The sequence below is a fragment of the Pezoporus wallicus genome, unplaced genomic scaffold, assembly GCF_028554395.1.
Source record: "Pezoporus wallicus isolate ANWC-B61680 ecotype Strahan unplaced genomic scaffold, APGP_CSIRO_Pwel_v1 contig_14703, whole genome shotgun sequence".
Classification (NCBI taxonomy): domain Eukaryota; kingdom Metazoa; phylum Chordata; class Aves; order Psittaciformes; family Psittacidae; genus Pezoporus; species Pezoporus wallicus.
Window position 1 is genome coordinate 314,618 of NW_026635616.1, and position 21,045 is coordinate 335,662.

Genomic DNA, 21,045 nt, shown 5'->3' on the forward strand with positions numbered 1-21,045 from the left:
CCATTTGTAGCCACGAAGGACACAAAACTGAGTGTCTTTGAACACTGAGACTCAGCTGTAGTCTCAAAATACAACAAATCACTGTGGACAACAGTGTTTGCTCAGTTCATGACCCAGTCTGAGCTACACGTGCTAACTCCTGGAGTTCTGGTGACTCAGCTCACACAGCAGCTTCCAGCAGATACTTAAGCGGTAACGACATGGGCAGAGTTCTGCTAATTTGAGGGCAGATCACTGCTGTAGCAAAGGTTAGATTCAAAGATTGCTCTGTCAAATTCCTCTTTATAACATGATTATTAAATGACAGCCATGAAAAACATTGGTGCATCAAGGCCATTTATCAGCAAGTTCTCTCCTCCCCTCGCAGATGTTTTGTGCATGCTGCAGCCTGTGAAGGACTTCACCAAGGAAAAGAGTATGAAGCAAGAAAACAGGCTCTCCATTTTAATGTTATAAATATACTTCTGCTCCGAGTGCTTAAATTCTGCTCCTCTAGAGCATCTTTTGCCTTAAGTACCAACTCCTTAACAGCAAACTACTCTGCATACTTGTGGATTCTGTCACTGTGTGAAAGGAATAACAAACCTTAGCAAGACACTTGAGTAATAGTTTAGTCTTTACACTTCACATTTTACTTGCGAATTCCTAAGTTCCATTAGCTTTCCTTTGAAAACATCTGTATACATAACAGGTGCGAGAGGTAGCAGTTTTCTTCCTGTTACCTAAAGCTACAGGTTTGCGCTTAGGAGAAAGTATCTAGCACTAGAAACACTGCTTAAATGGATAATCAAGACATTGCTTTCACTACAGAGATGCTTCCATTTGTTACAAGAAGCCTTTCTTTCATAAAGATATTCTTCCAACAAAGGTACCACCAAAATAGAAAACATTTTCTTCTTCTATTAACCAAACCCTGTCTGGGAATTTTCAGGAATAACTTACAATAGAAACTGTTAAATCAGATAATCAAACGGGATTTATAATTGTGCATCCCACATCTGGCCAACAGCAGTATCGTCCCAAACTGCCCCACTCCCATTTTTCTAACCCAAGTGTTTCCTTAATGCAAGGTGTGAGATGAGTCCAGACCAAGTAAAAAAACCTGTCCCTAATTCTGGAACACAACCACACCTAAAAGACCAGTAAACAGGAAACAGCCTTGAGTTGTAAAGTGTTATACATATCTCAAGGTAGCCAGCTATTATTTCAGCAGTAGGAAGGGAAGGCAAGAACTCACTTCCGTCACAGTGGGTGCCCATCCATTGACACTGTGAGGGCACAGAATGCCTGTATTTGGGGTGCAACATTTTACTGTATACGATAAATAAACAAATACCAGTAGTAGTGAACACCAGCAAGGTGATAAAAGGTCACATCCTGCTCACAGTCATGCAGGTTGATAATGTTTCTTTTTACTTGGTAGTATAGGCAATCTGACTCTCAACATTAGTATCAAATCAGATCTCCCTTCATGCAATGGATAAGGTGGCAAAGGAAGCGTTATCATAATTACATCCCAGACAACATTTACACTTTGTCATGAAAAACGTATCACAGTTAAAACCAATGCACTGCTTTTGTAAATCAGCACCTGAACGAGGCAAACTATAAGAGCCTGCTTTGGTTTGGCATGCTAGTTACCTAAGAACTAAAAAAAAATGTGTTCATGTTGAATAAAAGTACTATTTCCAAATAACAGCTGACTCATAAAGTACCCTGGTGGTATGTCTGCAGAAAATAAGCAGATGAGTCATGTCTGTAAATTCCTGAAAGTACCAATAGACCCCTTGCTTAGTCATCTTTTGCTTGGATGCTGGGTTCACGAGCTCTGTAAACTATAATGAGGTATCTAGCTTTTAGTAGGACTCTCTCTCTTCTTTTTCCTCTCTTTAAAACAGTGCAAATTATCTCCCTAAAAATAACTTCATCTACGTAAGTGAGTCACTGCAACTCGCAGGCTTATACAAGTCATGCAGTTAAGAAGTAATATTTGGTTATGAAGGTAAAAATCTTGCTGTCAAGCTCAGATTTAAAATGAAAGTTATGTCAGAGGAAGTCCCATTTACCCCTTCTCTCACAGAAATAGAAACATTTCCTTTGGAAAATTTAAACAATTAGCTCATGCAGGAAAGTAAAGGTTTCCAATTTAGTTCCATGCCCAAAGTAGTTTAATCCTGATGATTTCTTACTTTGGCTTTTCTAAGCATCACACTGTTAACATAAGAGGAGCTTAAAGAAGCAGACTGGAGGAAGAAGCCAGTACCATAGTAAAATACTGCTTTCTCTTGTGTTACAATTTACAGATCATTTTTTAAAAGTCAAGTTTTAGAAAGCCATAATGTGGGGAAAATCACATCTTTATGAAAGCTCTACATGAGCAGAACTCAGAGGGCTGCTTTGGGTAATTAAGCATTGAGTAAATTCTTTGGTGATTGAACCCTAATTTTCCCACACAGTTCATAAGAAAGCAAAAGAAAAAGGACTTGCTTGTTGAGAATGAGTCATGTTGTAAAGAAACTTAATTACAGTTTATAAATAGTTGAAGTTGCTCTCTTTTTGAAACGTAAGAAACTACTGAGAAGTAACACATAAATTTGCTTCTCTTGACTTAGCATTTAATGCATACATATATTCAAAACACAGTTATCTTAAAGCCAAAATCCTGATTCATTAATAACTAAAAATCTGTGCAATGAATCAGTAAGGTTTAATTGTTCATTTTCTTAAAGAACAACCATCTGAGATCTGGAACAGGTTACATGGTTGTTAAGCTTATGTCAACAACCACAGAGTTGATTTTGACAGTCTTATTAACTTCAAAACAATATCTTTAGCATCTAGTTTTATAGCTTTTTAAAGAGGGTATGAAATGTGGAAGGGATAAAAGCGAAAACATGCAAAAGCATACACCAGTGCAGCCACAGGGTTTCTGAAGCTAAAAATGCTCAGAAGAAAAAGACAGGGTTACCACAGCGCTCCCCTCCCTGCCTTTAAGTACTGGAGAGAAGAGAAGGGAAAACAAACCCATGGCTGAAATGCATGCTGACCATACAAACATTTCAATGTACTTAGATGGTAATACTGAGAAAATTTTCCATATACTGTTCCCCTGTTCTACAGAAAAGGTTTATTTATCCTTTGGATGGCACTGGGTAAATCTAGATATTTGTTTTCACAGAAGTCAACATTTACTCACTGACTGTTACGCACCATTTTAATGCTTGGATGATACTATACGGGTTATCTTATTAACCTCCTGGATGCTTGAATCTGCTGCAGTTTACTGCACCTATCATTTCTTATGCCCTTATAAACACTAGCCGATCTGGCTATTTTACTGGTGAGACTCCTACAAGTTTTCATGGCCTGCATAACCTTAATTCAATCTCTGCTTGCTTTACGGAGCAGCTTTCAAACACAAGGTAACACACTCAGTATTCTTTCCAGTTCTGTGCCTAGGCTGGACAGAGGTGGCCAAATGAGTCACTGTTCTGGTTTGCCCCACCAGACAGACTCTACTCCTCTGCGTTTATTTAATGCACAACACCAAAGCCTTGCTCTGGTTAAATATGCGTTCATTTCTTCATGAGCTTTGCAATGAGATGATTCTAATAATCATAACAGATGATGATAAATCAAATATATTGAATTGAAAAAAAATATCGATATAGTTTTAAAATTGTTTCACAGCAACTTCACGAGTTGAGAGGCTACCTAGGGATTCCAGATCAGGAGCAAAAGAACAAGGAAAGGACAGTCAACATGTGTACTGATGCCTGTAGAACCCAATTCTTCTGAGATTTAATAGTAGACTATCTTTTATATAGCCAAAACACAGCTCCTTCTACTCCTTCCCACTCTTTATGTATCACCCAGCTTTGGCCAGGACTGCCTGTGCATTCAAGTACTTCTGATGAAGCAAACTAATGGAAACAGGAAACACATATTCCAGACTTGAGAACTGTTTCTTATTAGTATATATTCTTCATCTTTTCCCTTGTTCTTTTTTTGGTTCACTGAATCTCACATTCCCTCTGCTTTACTTACAGCTGAGCTCACAGTGCTGGGAAAAACAACTTGTGGATTCGAATGCACTGCCTCAAACTGAAAAGTTCCTTGAACTCTGAGCTCTCCAGTTTTCCTGATGTGCTCACGTGGGTAAGACTCATATGAATTTACAATGCAACTTAGTGGTAACACAGCATATTATATATAATGTTCCTGACACACCTATCAAGCTCTGTTTTAAAACGAAAATGTCTAGATTTTCTGACTTTCATAACTTCTCCTATGGGAAAGCTGTTCCAGACAGCCTGGATGATGGATCAGAAATCTTCATCTATCTTCAAGGAAAACCAGCAATCTTCAGTTTTTTACACAGAAATTCCAGTACAGGAGGCCTTTCACGAATCAGATTGACCACTCTACCTGCTGAGAAACCTGAACAGATTCAGCCACAAGTATTCTGGGGACTGTAGTGGCTAGTACAAATCTCTGCAGGGTAGGATTTCAGGCTATTTTGCCTAGTGAATGCTTCCTCGACTCGTACGTGGCTGAAGGCCTTTACCCTACATTCTACTGGCAAAAACTGAAAGGGCGAGTTTGGCTCTAAACACACAGAATTACTAAATGCCACAGCTATCTTGCTTTGGTGCGTGATGATGTAGTCTTGCGAGAATGAGAGAGCAAGATGACAAATAACATATCAATGGCATGACTGTGGGACTTAATCATTCTAGTAGCCCTTCACTGGAGACGATCCAGGAGCTCTGTGTCTCTCTTTACCGGGGAGCCCAGTCCCCCGGATGAGGCCTCACCAGGGCTGAGTAGAGAGGGAGGATCACGTCCCTTGACCTCCTTGGCAGTGCTCTTCCTAATGCAGCCCAGGATACCATTGGCCTTCTTGGCCACAAGGGCACATTTCTACTGGCTCATGGACAACTTGATGTCCACCAGGAAGCCCACGTCCTTCTCCTTAAAGCCCAGTACTATTTCTGAAGAATGGAAACAATAATTATCCCAACATATTACAGAGAGTAGATCTGCTTACTTGTGGATGTCAATGAGACTAGAATAAATTTATGACTTGGTTTTCTTTTATTTCTTTTAATATAAAGTACGTAACCCAGTTTTATTTGAAGAGGACTGCATGACACTGCTGTATCTACTTTGTGGTTCTTATTCCACTGATAATAGGAACTACGATATAGTCTAGGCACCAATGGCAACCAGATTTATGATTATTATTGTTTTAATTTTCTTTTAAAGTAGGCAGGTGATACTGTTGTAAAAATATCCTGTGGTCCCAGGTCTTTATCATAACCTGCATTTTTCTTGTTAAGTACCTCAGCCTTCATGCAAAATGGCATTTAAAAAAAAAGTGCCAAAAACCAGTTTAAATTCCTTAAGTTAAAGTCATGTGCTGCAGACAGAGTATCTAATTCTTTGCTTAGTCTTGAGGAGGAACTAATAACAGATCAAATCAAGATATTATTTTGTTTCCAGCTATGCAGTCAAAGACCATGAGGAAGTGTTGCAACTTAACTCCAAAACTGCTTTATAATGTCTTCTTGCTTTGGGGTGTCATCACCCATCTCAACTATGTCATACTTCTTCAGCCTTTCACAGCAAGACTGGACTACCTCCTAAAAACATGCCATGGAATCTCTCATAATCGTCCAGCGAGCCCAGAGAAAGGGCATAAGGGCCTCACAGCTCCTTTCCTTCTCCAGTTCCTGCAACCAGGATTGTTTTTAGTTGAGAGACAGGCTTTTTATTTTTACCTTACAAGCTACAGCTACTGACATCTATTTTGCTTTATTTTTACTTCACATTCTCAAAGATCTTCATTCCCTCCCCCTTCCGCTTTTATTTCCTTTTATTGTTTCTGCTGTAACAGTTTCTATAGTAACTTCTCTAAGTGCTGATGAGATTGATGCTACTAAAAGCTGTCTCTTATCCATCTCAATTGCTTGAAGCTTATGCTTCAAACGCAGTCGTTACAGGCATAAAGAGCAAGCTGTGCCTGTTCTTGTCACAGGCTGGTGACCAGTGCATGTTACAGGTGGAGAAAAGGCAAAAACTTGTCCTCTGCTTTCTTAATAGAGAGACAGTGCTAAACACTAGGAAGTTTTACATTACTTTCAGCAGCACAGAAAGAATTCTAAAGCATGTTTTCACCCAAAAAGCAGCTGTGCAAGAACATTAGCTTCTCTCATTGACACTTTATTAAGCTTGCGAGGCTTTCAAACAAGTTCTTTTTCTGGTTTTAAATGCTGCCTGGGATTTGAACATAAATTGATTTATTTCACTGTCATCTGTGACCAGCGTGACATTATCCCGCAGGTCAAGAGGACCCTCTGCTGACACACATGCTATTCCGTTCTTTCACGCTCTGCTCCATGCGAGCTTATGGTTTTCAAATCACAACAGAGCGCAATCCTGCCTGACCCAACTAGCCAGCTATGCCACTCCAGATACTTTTAAAGCTAAATGGAAATCTATTTACTGCAGTATAGGCCCATTGCTTCTTCCCACTCCTGAATAATACAGTTTAGCACTTCTGCTCTTGAAACCACCTTTCACAGATCTAAAGGCTTAGTCTTCTATCACCTCTTCATGACCTAAAGAATCAGCTCTGGGAATGTATTCTTATTAAGGCATTCTTTCTAGACTACCAGGCATTTTTTGGTGCTCTCTTGTGAATACTCCATTCAAGGATGAAGAAAGACAAATAGCAGGATCACAGCCCTAAGATCCAGGGAGCAAACTTTGGTCTGTTCAGGGTTCTTGTTCCTCCCATAGAAGAATCCTATGGGATAATGGCCGTGGAGAGAAGGGGGGTCCATGATCACCTCCTCCAAGCACAAGAATGGTCCATCTTAATGAGCAGAAACTGAAGCTATAGTAGCAAGAGGCCTACATGGATGAACAAGATGCTTCTGACAAAGAAGAAACCTCAAATATAAAAAGGAACTCAAATATAAAAAGGAAGCACATGAGATGTGGACGCTCTCTGAGCATGCAGAGACCAGGCTGGGAATGTCAAAGTTCACCTGGAACGAATCTGGCAAGGGGCATGATGGACAACAAGGTGGGCTGTTACAGGAGCAGCAACAGCAAAAAGGGAGACTAGTGATAATGAGGGACTGATGCTGAATGGGGCAGGGGAACTGGGGACAAAGGAAACAGAAAAGAAGCTTAAGCACCCCCTCCTTCCTTCCATCATTTTAACGTTATGGTGCCTTTGTAACCGATTCCACCTCTAAACTAAGCTGTATCTCTTATTATTAAAGAATAAATTATATTTACATACGTCATAAAAGGCACGCAGCCATAGCATTTGTGTGCTGTGTTACATACGGATCGCTAGAAAAAAAGTTTACTTTGGTGACAAAGAGATGGTCATTTGGTAGAAAGAAGAGGGAGACAGGGAAAAAGAATTCAGAAAATCTCTTGGTGCAGCTCTTATTTCCAGAAATTCTTGTGGTGTTCTGTATCATCCTGTTTTTTTTCTGAAAGCAGTGCCTCGTATTGAACCCAGGACTGATCCATGTGAAACCCATGCTCATAATCTCCTTTCCAGACTGAAAGCAAAATATTTGCCTTCTACTTGCTACTGTGGGCAATTTTCAACTTGCCATATCTCACACCTTTAATGGATTTCTCACCTATCTGTGAATGCCATGTAAGACAACATCAGAATGTGTAGTCACAAGAAGAAGTACCACAATCTGCAGTCAAGTCCCAACTCTGTCAGTGACATCCTGCGACCCTATTCTGTTTTCTCAAAACTCAAGTGGATAAAATAGGATTGTATCGCTTCCCTATCTCAGGCATCTTTTCTGAGAATTTGTTAGTTATCTGTCACTTACTCGGGCACGCAGCAGTACTCTAGATATATCTATTAGATAAGGAAAAGCAACAAGTTGGCTGTTCTGAAAAGTGCCATTTTAGAAGAAGTTATCACAAAGCCTTTCAGTCCATTTGTTACAGTGCTCGTAGTTCCTGGAAGAACATCAATTAATGTCTACAGCTCGGTACTATGGTTTCAAATGAAGGGCAAATATATGTGTTTCTCAGAAATTATGAGGTTAAAATCCACAGTAAAGTGACACTTTGAAATAGTTTGCCAGTCCACCCACGTTAGGCCATCATAAAATCCTTGTAAAACCTAATTCCCATCACAACAGTTGTTTCCTGTTTACTGCTGTTCATACCAAGTTTTATGTCCATTCTCCCTTTTTGAGCAGAATTATGAATACAAACACAGAAGTAGTTTATACTGAGTGACACGGTTACAAAATGAACACACAGAAACAGAAAAACAGGAATAGAAAACACCCCTTTTCAGGTTCACTTGCATCCATTATGAATACCTAAATAAGGAAAATCTCACTCAGCTCAAGTACAAGTAAATATCCATGATGGATTCAAAGAATATATATTGTCTCATATACTCTTATTGACAAAAATAAACCTATCAGTTTACAATGGATATTTCAAACAATCTAGTTGGCAGTGTTCCTTAGGAATAAAGGAGAAAAATATGCAACAGAGAAAAATGATCAGCAAAAAGCTAATTTATTTTCCAAATGCTGCAGTTCAGTCCTGGGATTAGACCCTGCCTATGCCTGGTTAAGTGCTGTACCCTCTGCCTGTGACTCAACTACTTCTCCATCACACTGCCCGATCCACTGCAGCACTGCAACGTCTGCAGCTTTCGTCGACTTCAGTTAAGCGGTACACACCTCACTACACAGGAAATGCCAGAGAATGCCTTGTTCTGTGGCGATTAAAACAATGTACAAGGTGTTGAGGAGACCCCAACTGCTCAGGGTATATGCTGCTGCAGGCACAATGACATGGGCTCACGAACTTTCAAGATCACATTCAAAGGAACACATGGCAGCGACTAAAACTACTGGGGGAGTCAGAGGAAAAGGCCACTTCATGAGAGACACTTACCTGCTTGCTAAACAGTCAAAAAGTAACTCCCAACCACAAGATCCAAATGGTTTTTGACTTCTGCCAGCCAATTCTGCATCACTGGGGCTTTATTAATCTCTAGTTACTCACTTAAGAACAAAATGACACCTTATAACAACCTTTGCAGATTCTTTTGATCAGCATGGTTCTTCTCATACTAGACTTCTGAAAGTTCTGCTGAACTACCCTGCTCTCCTGACACTACCAGACATTGCTCCATTCTCCTATACCTTGTTATGCACCCTGTCATGAGTTCTCTTTTTCCTTCTCCCTCAGAGAGTCATAAATTCCCGTTTCCATTTAAAGAACAGTGAAATAATAATAAAATAGAAGAATAAAATAAAAGCACTGCATAAGGAAGCCAAAACACCTCATTAGATAAAAGCTCACCCAAGCAATCTAATATAAATATTCCACTCAACAACTGGCCCTTTTTTAGGGAATGACTTGGGCAGACAGCAGTTTATTATTCCATACTGTCTGTTGAAGAGACTTCTCTTTCATAATGAGAATAACTTCCCTGAAGCAGGGAACGCAACCTTCTTTTCCTCCAAAGACTTTTTTTTCCCTGGAACTTTAACTGTTAATTGTAATCACTGCGAGACACTCATATTGATGAAGATGAGAAACTCTTGAAGGTGAACTTCTTTTCAGCTTCCAAAAGATTTGCTACTGAGTCTTACATAACAGAAAACTGAAAAATATACATCTCCAAAGCTACCAACCCCACTCAAATGGTTATCCATGCTCCAGTAGCACACAGGAATCACTGAACGTATCCAACTGCATTAAATACCATATCAAACCAACAAACACTAGCTACTCCTCATGCTTACACTTAACAAGATCTATAGCTCCTATATAACAGAGGGATCTATGACCAAAACTACAGGCAGATGAAGTTTTACTGAAATATTTACAGGAATAACATGAAACAGTCTCATGTTCTAGGATCCAAATTGCTTGGATAATAAAAATATTTAAGAAATAATTTGTTTCTCTGACCATGGAATTAGCAAGAGGCACGTGGCTTTTCAAATAAGAATCTGCAGATGCAATCTAAAAAAGAACACTAAATAAAATCATAGGTGAAGAAAATACTATTGCCTTCTCACATAAATTCTCCTAATCCCAAATAGCAAACACTAAGCAATCAGACACATGTTCATGTAGGAAAAATCTTCTGTTTAAGACTTTACCAAACCTCCTTGCTAGCTATTTACAAAGTCTAACTTATTTAAACAGCTGGTGGAGGAATAGATGAAGGGGCTGACAAATGCTCATTCACTGTGTTCAGTTGACTTTCCAGAGCTGGGGTAATCTCCTTTAAAGGAAAGGTAACACCTTAAACTATACTAGGTGCTTGAAAAAATTCACATTTACCTACATTCTAAGGATTATTGTTGCTCTACTGAATTATTGAAACAATACACAGAGCCTAATGAGCTATTTCTGCTTGGAGAGGGAACTGCTGGAGTGAATTACTTCTTCAATGCAATTTTATTTATTTGCAGTGAGCAGGCAAATGTTCCTCTTACTCCGAACACTACTAAACTGTACTTTCTTTTCATAGCAGTGTAAACTTGTCTTCCCAGATACCAGTGCTCTTTCCCCAAATTGTCCTATTTCCCTCCTTCCCCTTCTTCCAAAGCCCATCTGACAACCACGGCTACCAAAAATTCTTTGTGTCTTTATTTTCCAAGCTGCTTTCTGAGGCTGTGGATGGATGTGCTCATCCAGATCCAACAGAGGCTTATGTGAGCGAACATCCATCGTTTAGATCAGGCCATCAATTCAAACGATGTAAGCTGATTGCAGGGGCACAAATTGCTTTGCTGACAAATGTGCAGATAGCAGTACCAAAGAGTAATGCATCAAAAGCTGGTACTTATGACTTCCATCAAAACAGCCCTGACTCCAGAAGTGGGTGTCTACTCAAAGCCTGATACTCATTGGTATAAACTTCTATTACCCAAATAATCCTCTAGGCCCCTTGCTTGCTTCTCTCTCCTGTGTAAAAGACTTCTTGTTGACATATTGCCTATTTCTGATCTGTTCTCTGACAAAGGTAACCACGTAACTGCACAGACAGGTAAGAGGGTGGACAAAAGCTATTTCAATTGGCACTTCCATAGACAGAAACCTCAATAATTAAACTTTAGCTTTTACATGACCAGTACTTTGGAACTTGTGTGTCACCAGTATTACCCAACAAAGAACCTGAAACCCCTTACAGTTAAGCCAAGGTCAGTGGTAGCGAGTGTTCCCACCAGCTTCACCCAAGTCTGAGATCCTCCACAAACTTAGCATACAAATGCTAGCAGCTTCCAACATTCTCTATCCCTCGAAATACTGCTTAATGAAACAAAACCTTTTTAGTTTAGCATCTATCCTTTTCAAGATGTTTTAAGCACATAACCACTAACACAAGCAGTGTTTCATTTGCTACTGCAACTGGCCCAACTTCTGTCAATGTCCTTTGTGCTGATAACCTAAAAATCTCATCATATAGAAAACAGTCTTTTAAAAGCCTATACACAGGAGTCCTACTTTTGTATCCATTCCATAAGGCTAATAATGCATAGTTAATGTAACCTGTGTTTACATTCATACATGGTATAAGTATACAGAATGTCTGCAGGAACAATAATATGAAGAAAAACTATCTCCAAAACCTAATCATAGGTGATTTATACATGAGAAACAAATCAGCAGCTTATTGAAGTTTACTTACAAAGCTTCGTACTGAGACTTACTCAAAACCAGTATCAATATCAAAAGCAGTAAACCTGATTAATGATTTCCTCTTCTATATGGATGCATGAACTTCTCTGTTTATTTCTTCTGTCATATATTTGAAAGCACCCGATTAATTCTTAAAACTAAACCACTAAAGCAAGAGCTCCTTTGACTGCTCTTTGATCTAATACAACAACTTCAGCAAGTACATTAATCTAATGATTAAGTTTGCAATTAGGTAGCTCTTCTGTTTTTTAACATAGAGTGGGTAGACTTTGCTCTTCATTCTGTAACTACAGCACAAATCAGTTCTTTTTAGCAAGTGAAACTGTTTTGAGGTTACTGGGCTTTTGCAATCCAGAAGGACTTTACTGTTTCTTGTTTCTCAACAAAACTACTCTGAATAATTTCATTTTACTTCTTCCTAGTTTCCAAACAAGTTTGTAACTTTGAATACAGTCACCAAAAAAAGTTATATTTGAAACCCCTGAATGCATCTATTAAATGAAACACAACTCCTGTTAGGGTTTACATACCTCACAATCTCAATTAAACCTAAAATCTTAACCAAAATTCAGATGCCAGTAAAATTTACTATGGTTCCTTTCAGTTGATCTGCCACAGTGCTTGCTGTATACTGACCTATTTATCCTCTTCTGAATACCTTCTCTACATACTACAGTAAATACACAAAGTGGAACAGTTTTCAACTTACAGCTATCTCTCCCAGACATTTTATTAGACGCTTGCTAAATATTCACCATAATATACATAGTTATGTCAGTGGTTTAGAGATGAAAGCCTACATTACTTCACTCAGGAAATGAAGTGCAGGTTTCGGTCCTTTCATTGCAATATCCTTCAGTGCATGGAACATAAATGTTTTTGCAGTGAGTTGTTCAACAAGCAAGTGATGCAATGGCTTACATAGCTAAGCCAGTGTATGATTTCTAGGGCCACAGGGTTAATACATAGTGATAAAGTATTCAGTTATAATTGTAGCTTTCATGCCACTTAAATTGGATACTCTGAATATTACACAGTTAAAACCTACTCTGTTATTTAACAGAAATTTGAATTTTGATTCCCCTGAAATCTAACTGATTCAACATCTACTCAGTTATATTATCCCATAGCAAAGAATCAAATCCACAGGAATTTTAACACTAATAAAATTAAGGCAAACAGACTGGTGAGTAGGAAAGGTAAGAAATCTTCAAGAGGTTGTACATAAAAAAGCATCATCTTATAGAAGACAATCACTCAGTGACCAATTCTAATTTGAGCTGAAGAGTAAGTAAAGATGTAATAAGGACAATTTTTCAGAAGTGTCAGTTTTATTTCTTTTTTTTTTCCCCACAATGTAAATCATATTAATGTGATAGAAGTTTCCTAATTTTAGGTTTGAGTTTTCTAGACCTGTCTGGAAATTTTAGTTGATAAAACCAAATGGATCAGTGAGACCATTTTTTATGGCCTACAATACAACACAGAGAAAAGGACTTCTCTGAACAACTGCAATCCCCACTTCCTGCTTTAAAAACTCTGGGACAAATTTCTATGATGTCATTAAGACATCATAGTTTACCACATCATATCCCCAATCAAAAATTACATACTCTGAAACATTCCAGTGCTAGAGTGTTAAACAAGCACTAATGTTGCAGCTGCCCAGATTGCACTGTAACCATTTTAAACAGAGATGAGAAGTGTAATAATCAGAAATAAAGGGGTAGAATGACTGGATTTCCCCAGACTAAAATCTCTTTGATAGCTGTGTTTTCACCTTACCATAGGAAAAATAGTAACTGCTATTTAAGGTAACATGTACAAGGTAGTAACAAAACCACAGGTACTAATTTTTACATGAATTAATTCTTACATATTTATTTAATTAAGAATGTCTTTTTAAAGTAATACAATCTTGATTTAAAACCTTCAAATTACAGGAAATCTAGGTACATACTGTGGCAAACTGCTAGACAGTTTTGCCTACACAGTTCCAGTCTAGGAATAACTTTTGGTTCGTAATGACAGTTGAGTGTTATTTCCCATTTAATACATTTTTCCTTACACTAAAGTGTCTTTACTATCACTATCAATGCATTAATGCCTGATAGTTACAGGAGATTTTAGGCATGTACAAACTGTGAACTTAGTCTTGAGCCAAATTACCAGAAAACCTTCCCATAATGCTTCTGGCATTCTGCAAAGCAGGCAGCACGCTATTGATGAGGGTCCTCTCTCCTTCTCCAAATACAATCAGGATTTTGTGTTTTCAAAGTGGTCACCTCAAAAATACATTCAGCAACGCACAAATACAGCTCAAACTTTTGAATTGTTTCCTGTAATTGTATTTTTTTGTTTATGAACTCGTATCTTCACAACGATAGACATTTATGCCTGAGGCAAAGCGTTACTCACTGTGAACAAGAAAGCAAAAATCTTTCCACATCAGCAGCAGGGTAAGTTTTGTGAAGCCTTCTGCATCATATTCCACCACACCACTACCAACAAAAAAAATCCAAACAAAAAAATGAATACGATTTTTATCTACCATTCATTCTAATACTGGATGATAAATCTGTAAAATCTGTATTTACAGGGATTGATTTGTTTCTATGCTTGTTTCAGAAACTTCCAGGATTTTGTTTATTTATTAACTTATAATTTGCTATCTGAATGAAAATTAGATTACATTTTTCATCTTAATAATCTTACTTATTGTGTTATTGGAGCTTCCTACCTAGAGAAAGGTCGTATTCAATTTATATAAATACACTTTAGAATGAAAGGATTGCTGCTAACACATCTGCAATACTAAACTGATAAAAATTACATGCACATATGTAGTTATGTTACTCAGATTAAGATAATTCAGTAACTCTGTAGTAGGTGACAGTAACATTGAAAACGCGCAGGCTGAGTTTAGATTTGAAAATTCAAATGGAGAAATATAAAAAAAGCAAAGCACAAGACCATATGAAAAATTAAATATAGAAGACTTGCTCAGCAGATGGAATAAAAGTTTCAAGCACCCAGAGTCGGTATTCTCTAACAGCCTCAAGCAGTATCAGGACTCATGAACCACTTCATGAGTGAAATAAATTCATAGGCATATCTGGCCCACTTCTATATTGTAGTTTTCTCAGAAGAAAAGGAAGCATCTTCTTTTCACATAAGGATTGAGCTGCCATCAACTCATATATCGTGCCTATTCATATGCCCAGTTCAAGTCATAGTTACCTATCTATAGCTGTACAAAATTTGGGTGCATACTGGAAGCCACTTGTCTTCCTACCTTCACTTGAGAGACCTGAGAGTTGAAGGGCTCCCGAATATTCATGTCATTTGGCATCACCACGTGGAAGCAGAGACCCCCTTCTCCCAGTGAAATGAAGCACTGCTGGTCAGGCAGTCACTCTTGGGTAGGCTCCTGGACTCTCGCTTGAGTCAGGATTTCAGTGGGAAACCAAAGTGCCTACCCCTCATGGCGCCAAGGTGCGCTTGGTTAGTTGATTTGTGAAGCTAATATGTTGTCATGCCAGGCCCTTTGAGCAGCAGGAATTCAACATGACCTGACAGCCCTTTCTCTCTCAAAACAAGATCCTTCTCAGCAGTGGAAGCAGCTGGTCTCCCAGTCCTCCCTTCCTGCCAAGCAGTGGTTTCTGGCTTCTGCAAGGCTTGTAACTGTACCCACTTCCCCATCCTCCCGCCTCAGTGACTGCCTATTACTGTAAGACCCCTCCAGTCATTTATTCAGAAATGAGCATATTTCTTTTGCACAAGGAGAAAACCCCAACTGTCCTTTTCCCATCACCAGCTATTTTCTAGTGAAATCAGATCGGCAACTGGCACAGAAGTAACGCTGAACTTCATCCCAGCACTGCCACGGAGGGACAATCTACACCCACCATTCTGTGAAAAATGACCAGATTCCATCTAATCCAGTGGACAGCAGCCACACAACCAAAGATCATGTGCAGCAAACACCACTTTCCCCCACGCTACAGAAAATAATGTATCAAAAGAAAACTTACGTTCCAAAGTGACTCAGGAAAGCTGCAATGTACTCTCTTCTCTTATGGTATCCCTGAATAACATACTGTACCTTAAGAAAGAAAAGAGACAAACAAATCCAGAGCTATAAAAAGATAAAAAAAGCCAATGGTCCCAATTTGTCATATATTCCTTGTAAAGGAAAATTTATGTCTGTCACGGTGGCAGCTCTGAATCCTACATTTAGCTTGCATGATTTCCCTACAGCATCCTAAAATGCCTTTAAAACAAACACTGGATCTTGTACACAGAAAATCTGTTCTTGCACAAAGAAATCTCTTCACTCACTTCTGAGTGAAACTTAGTGTTTCACAGCGTACGGAAGCACTGTTTAACGGCAGAAGATGAAGACTGAAGAAAAGCAATGCGTGGCCTTGCCTTGCTGGAGTTTGAGCGGGAAGCCGCGATAGGCAAATCATAATTACCTGAACTGACAGTTGGTTCAGTGTCAAAATAACATTCTGGTTCTAAAAGAAAAGAAAAGTATTTCACAACTGATCTTGGGTGTCTGCTGGAGCCTGCACCTCCAACAAAATCTTAACACTAAGCTCTCTCAGTGGTTTCATGCTGACTCAGGGAGCCACCTACTCAACTGCGAGCATCAATTTCTGAGGCATTCTGGGTTTTGAAAGGCTTCCATCCTGGCAAAACCCAACAATGCTAAACTTGGAAGACTTCAGGCAAAATTCTCTTCGCACCATGTATGTTTTCTTATTGATTTGAATGGGATTACTTAGCAGAACAGCATGAACAGGGTCTGACCCGTAACAGAAACAATGCACGTGTTGTCAGGCTGCAAGAGCATCTGGTTTACAACTGTTTATTTCAAGTGTTTACAGCATGGTTCCATATGTGATTGCCTACATAAATACCTTTGTCGTCCAGAATGAAAACTAACATTTTAAGAGCCCTTTTTTCCCACTGAACATGAAAAGAAGAGGAAGAATATTTTTCTTGGCTATGGCAACATCAGAATTCCTTGGCTGGCAAATGCTTTCTCAAAGTTTTTGAAAAGCTTTGCTACAGTCATTGCTGCGAGCTATCCCGTAACCCTTAAAATTACATTTTATTTATAAATCGAAGACTTATTGCGTTTGATAAAAAACTGCAATGGTTTTGAAGGTTCCATGTAGGATCTGAAATGCTATTTTGGGAAAAGGAAAACATACGATAAGTTTGCTTAAGTGACTTCATTTAAGAAAGGATAAAAGCAGTCCTGTGTACTTGCCGATTTTAAAAACAGAAAGTAATTTGAACAGAAAGCCACAACAAAAACAACTCTAAAGATAGACTCCAATATAATTACGGAAATGCATTTTGAAGAACTTCTGCTGAAAGATAAAATTATTTTCCTCATTTGGACAATTGAAGGTAAAAATAATATACAATAGGAGGTCTGTAATAGGAAGATTCCCAGATGTTGGCACCTAAGCTTTCTTTTGAAGATTACACTTAAATAACGGAGATGCTTTCAAAATACTATATTCACTCTTTTTTGTTTAAACAGCAAGCTAACCAGAACGCAACCTTTTCAGCAACCTTAAACAGTTGTTGCTGTATAAACACCCAAACAGACTGCTGATTCAGTTCATCTGGATGAAAGAGCTGAGAAGAAAATCACTGGAAGTACTGAAAACCTACAAGATGACTATGGTATGAAAGCTTCCAACTGGAAAAATAATATGCAAACTACATCTGTATTTAATAGCGAAATAATATGCTACAGTTGTTGTCCGATACACTAACATTTTGTCCTAAATCTTAATATGTCACAGGAAGAAAATCCCACTCCAGGATCTGATCCCAAACATACTTTTTTTACTTAACAGAGTCATTGTATTTAACACACTGCTTAGGTGATCAGCTCTTATCAAGAAGATACTCCTTGTGTAGCAGCTCACCTTAAGTGTAACGTGCTTGGACCTGGCAGAAGAAAAACTATGTCTATAGAGATGCTATAGCGTGTTACTGCAATACAGTACAGCACAGCACATAAGAGAAAGGATAACTGAGTTCTCTTTACTAACTTACCTTGTTTGTTAGCAGCTGGCATACTTGGGGTACATAGTCGATAAGACAACCTCCACCAGGAAAGGCTGGGATGTGAAGGGCAGATGATCCTCCGAGTGCACTAGGAATAGAAGTTAATAGAACACTACATTACATGTACAGTCTCTGGGATTTGAAAGTGATTTCTACACTGCCCTCTTTCCCTGTTCTAAAAGTCAGAGGGCCTTAATGACCAAGTGAATTTTATGCTGTGGCGATATAAAAAGTATTGAGTGATACCATCTATAAAAGCAGGTTATACCATGACCTACTGTAATTAAACTACTTTAATCAAGAGTATCAGTAATGCAAAGCATTCTCTCAGGAAACAGCTTTTTCCGTTTTAAACAGTTGTGTTTCTTAGCCCTCATCAATAAGATGTGGACGACTGTAGTTATCTTGTTAACATGGCAGGAGAGACTCTGAGTCTTGAATTACTCAAAAAGGCACCTTCAGTCAAAACAGCTACGTAAAGCAAAATAATTAGGACTGAGAAGTAATACGTTGATATATGCAATGTCAGTTTTGCCATCTACTCCAATTTCGGTCCTTCCAATACAACACAGATGTTAATGTACTTAGATCAAGGGGGCAAAAAGATTATTAGGTACGCGATGTAAGGGGGAGATGCCAAAAAAAGTGGGTTTGTTCAGTCTTAAGAGAACACTGAGGAGGAAGGGGGGGTGATATTGAAGAGGGACACTGAAGGCATATTGTTATTGAAGGCATATTGATGCCTTCAGTCATCTAATGAAAAAATATAGAGAAACAGAGCCGTTCTTCCATTAAGTGCACAGTGACAGGATGAAAGGCAATGCAGACACGTTGCAACAAAGGAAGTTCTGGTTAGCTATTAGGAAAAATGTTTTCCCAGTGACAGTAATCAAATACTAGAAGGTAGGCCCAGGAGGGCCGGGGCATCTCTGTCATCAGAGGTGCTCAGCTGAACAGCTGCCCATGAGTATGCTGATCTAAGCTAGCCCTTCTCCAAGGAGGGGCTTGGCCAGGTAATATCCAGAGGTCCTCTCCAGCCTACATTGTTTTATGATTTTGTTCATCCCCAGAAGGAAATAATAAGGACAAAGGCATTAACTCTGTCCATACATAGACTGGAAATCTGAATTCACATAAGTAAGATAACTTCAGAGGTGTATTTAGGCACCTTAATCAATTGCCTTTATCACAGGATGGAAGACTGAAGCATGCCTGCTGTTGCTGAGGATAGTAACTTCTTTGGTGTGGAAAGACCTAGCACTTTTTATTTAAATGAGGTTGTATAAGGCAACAACCAACTAAAGTCCATACTACTTTCTTTCAGCAGTACTGACCTAAATCCTTCTTATAGTCTTTTACCAATCAAAAGGGGTATAAATTTGCATTACACACTGTGGCTCACATCATTCACTAAACATCCAGAACCTTGCTGGGTACAATTAGAAAGCTTCAAAAGCTAAGTCACTTTGTGGACTCCTGTTTACATGCTGTTTCCATGAAAGATTAAACAGGCTGGAAAGAAAGTTCTCTGCAAAACAAGGCTCTTATTCTCCAGTGGGACCTGCCCTTGTGTTTTCCACGGTGCTTGATAAGATATCACTTTGGTAGGTATAAAGGTCTAAAGTCGTACATCCCTTTGAAGGAACGGAGCCTACATATATCAAAAACCCCAAACTCATAATGAGGTATATGGAAATCTGCTACTCAGGCAAAACAGTCTGGGTTCAGCAGACTGCTCACCACATGGAACAGTTCTGCAGGTCTGGATTTTGCATATGCAATGATGGAAAAAAAAATAAGAAAAGCCTTGAGCACAGCACAGCTACGTAAAAACACAAACAAACTTTGCCAGGAGAAGAAAGACTTCAACAGGATTTAACACCCCCCAGAATTCAGGTTCCTTGCTGCTACCCCCTTACTGAAATTACTCACAAGGGGATATAATTTTGCTACTTGTAGATGTTAAAAACAGCGAAACAGCAAAGCGTGACTATGAGATTATTACTAAGCTGGAACATTTCTGAAACAGCAGTTTGCTCTTAGGAAATTGAAAGTATAGTGGGTCCATCAGTCTTTAGGGTTGGAGAATGAAGAACTCGTCTCTCCTAGTTTGTTCCAAGGGGGTTGTGAACTTTCCTTTAAGACCCTGTCTTTCAGTTTATTAAACTCCTTAAATGCTTTTGTAAATATACCCATAAAAACCTCCAATCTTATACACAGAGCAAATCGTACTGCCCGCTTTGCATTCTGCCTTGCCTCATTTGCAACCAGGTCCAAGTTCCCCCTCAGCATGGAGATACCACTGAAGACGTTCAGATGACTACAACAAGAATTACAGGTTCCTCTCACGATTACAGTAGCAGGCATGAAATTAGAAGTAATCGCTAACAGATTTCACATGCAAAAAAACCCTTCACCTCCTATGTCATCAGCTTCCAATACAACTCCCAGACTGAACCATAGAATCACAGAATCATAGAATAGTTAGAGGTGAATAGGACCTTAAGATCATCAAATTTAAACCCCCCTGCCATGGGCAGGGACACCTCACACTAAACCATGTCACCCAAGGCTCTGTCCAACCTGGCCTTCAACACCGCCAGGGATGGAGCATTCACAACTTCCCTGGGCAACCCATTCCAGTGCCTCACCACCCTAACAGGAAAGAATTTCCTCCTTATATCCAATCTAAACTTCCCCTGTTTAAGCTTTAACCTGTTACCCCGTGTCCTATCACTACAGTCCCTAATGAAGAGTCCCTCCCCAGCATCCTTATAGCCCCCTTCAGATACTGGAAGGCTGCTATGAGGTCTATGGTTTGTGCATAACAGCTTTGCATTTTACCTGTATCCATCTTTTGAAAGCAGTGAATTCATAAAAACTTGTTGACAAAAATGGGAATTCAACCCTTCTCAAATGAAAAACAGACTGCTACAAGGTGTGGTTTCTGAGAAAGAGGTCCCTCCACAGAAAGAAAGCTGGAAATTCTAGCATAATTACCCTCTGAAAACAGAATAAAGCTGTACAATATGTAATTTATGTTCTGTAGAAATAATTATGGGTAGGGAAAATTAAGAGAGGCCAGGCATCTTTGTTCCCTCTACTGGGTCAGAGAATCTGCTTATTAAATATTTTAATAAAATACTGCATTTGCACAGGACCTTGCCTCTGACCATCCAAAATGTTCTATAAACATTCAGTAATTAAGGTACATTT

At 39.0% G+C, this 21,045-nt stretch overlaps 1 protein-coding gene across 2 annotated transcripts in view; it reads right to left on the reverse strand.

Moving 5' to 3' along the window:
• The window catches only part of BABAM2 (BRISC and BRCA1 A complex member 2), a 161,634-nt gene that overhangs the window by 21,362 nt on the left and 119,227 nt on the right, over nucleotides 1–21,045 (reverse strand). For both annotated transcript variants that reach the window (XM_057397022.1, XM_057397023.1), the window contains 3 exons: nucleotides 17,818–17,917; nucleotides 15,768–15,838; nucleotides 14,152–14,234 (listed from right to left, as the gene is read on the reverse strand). In XM_057397022.1, coding sequence (XP_057253005.1) covers nucleotides 14,152–14,234; nucleotides 15,768–15,838; nucleotides 17,818–17,917 — 254 coding nt within the window. The remainder of the gene's footprint in view (nucleotides 1–14,151; nucleotides 14,235–15,767; nucleotides 15,839–17,817; nucleotides 17,918–21,045) is intronic.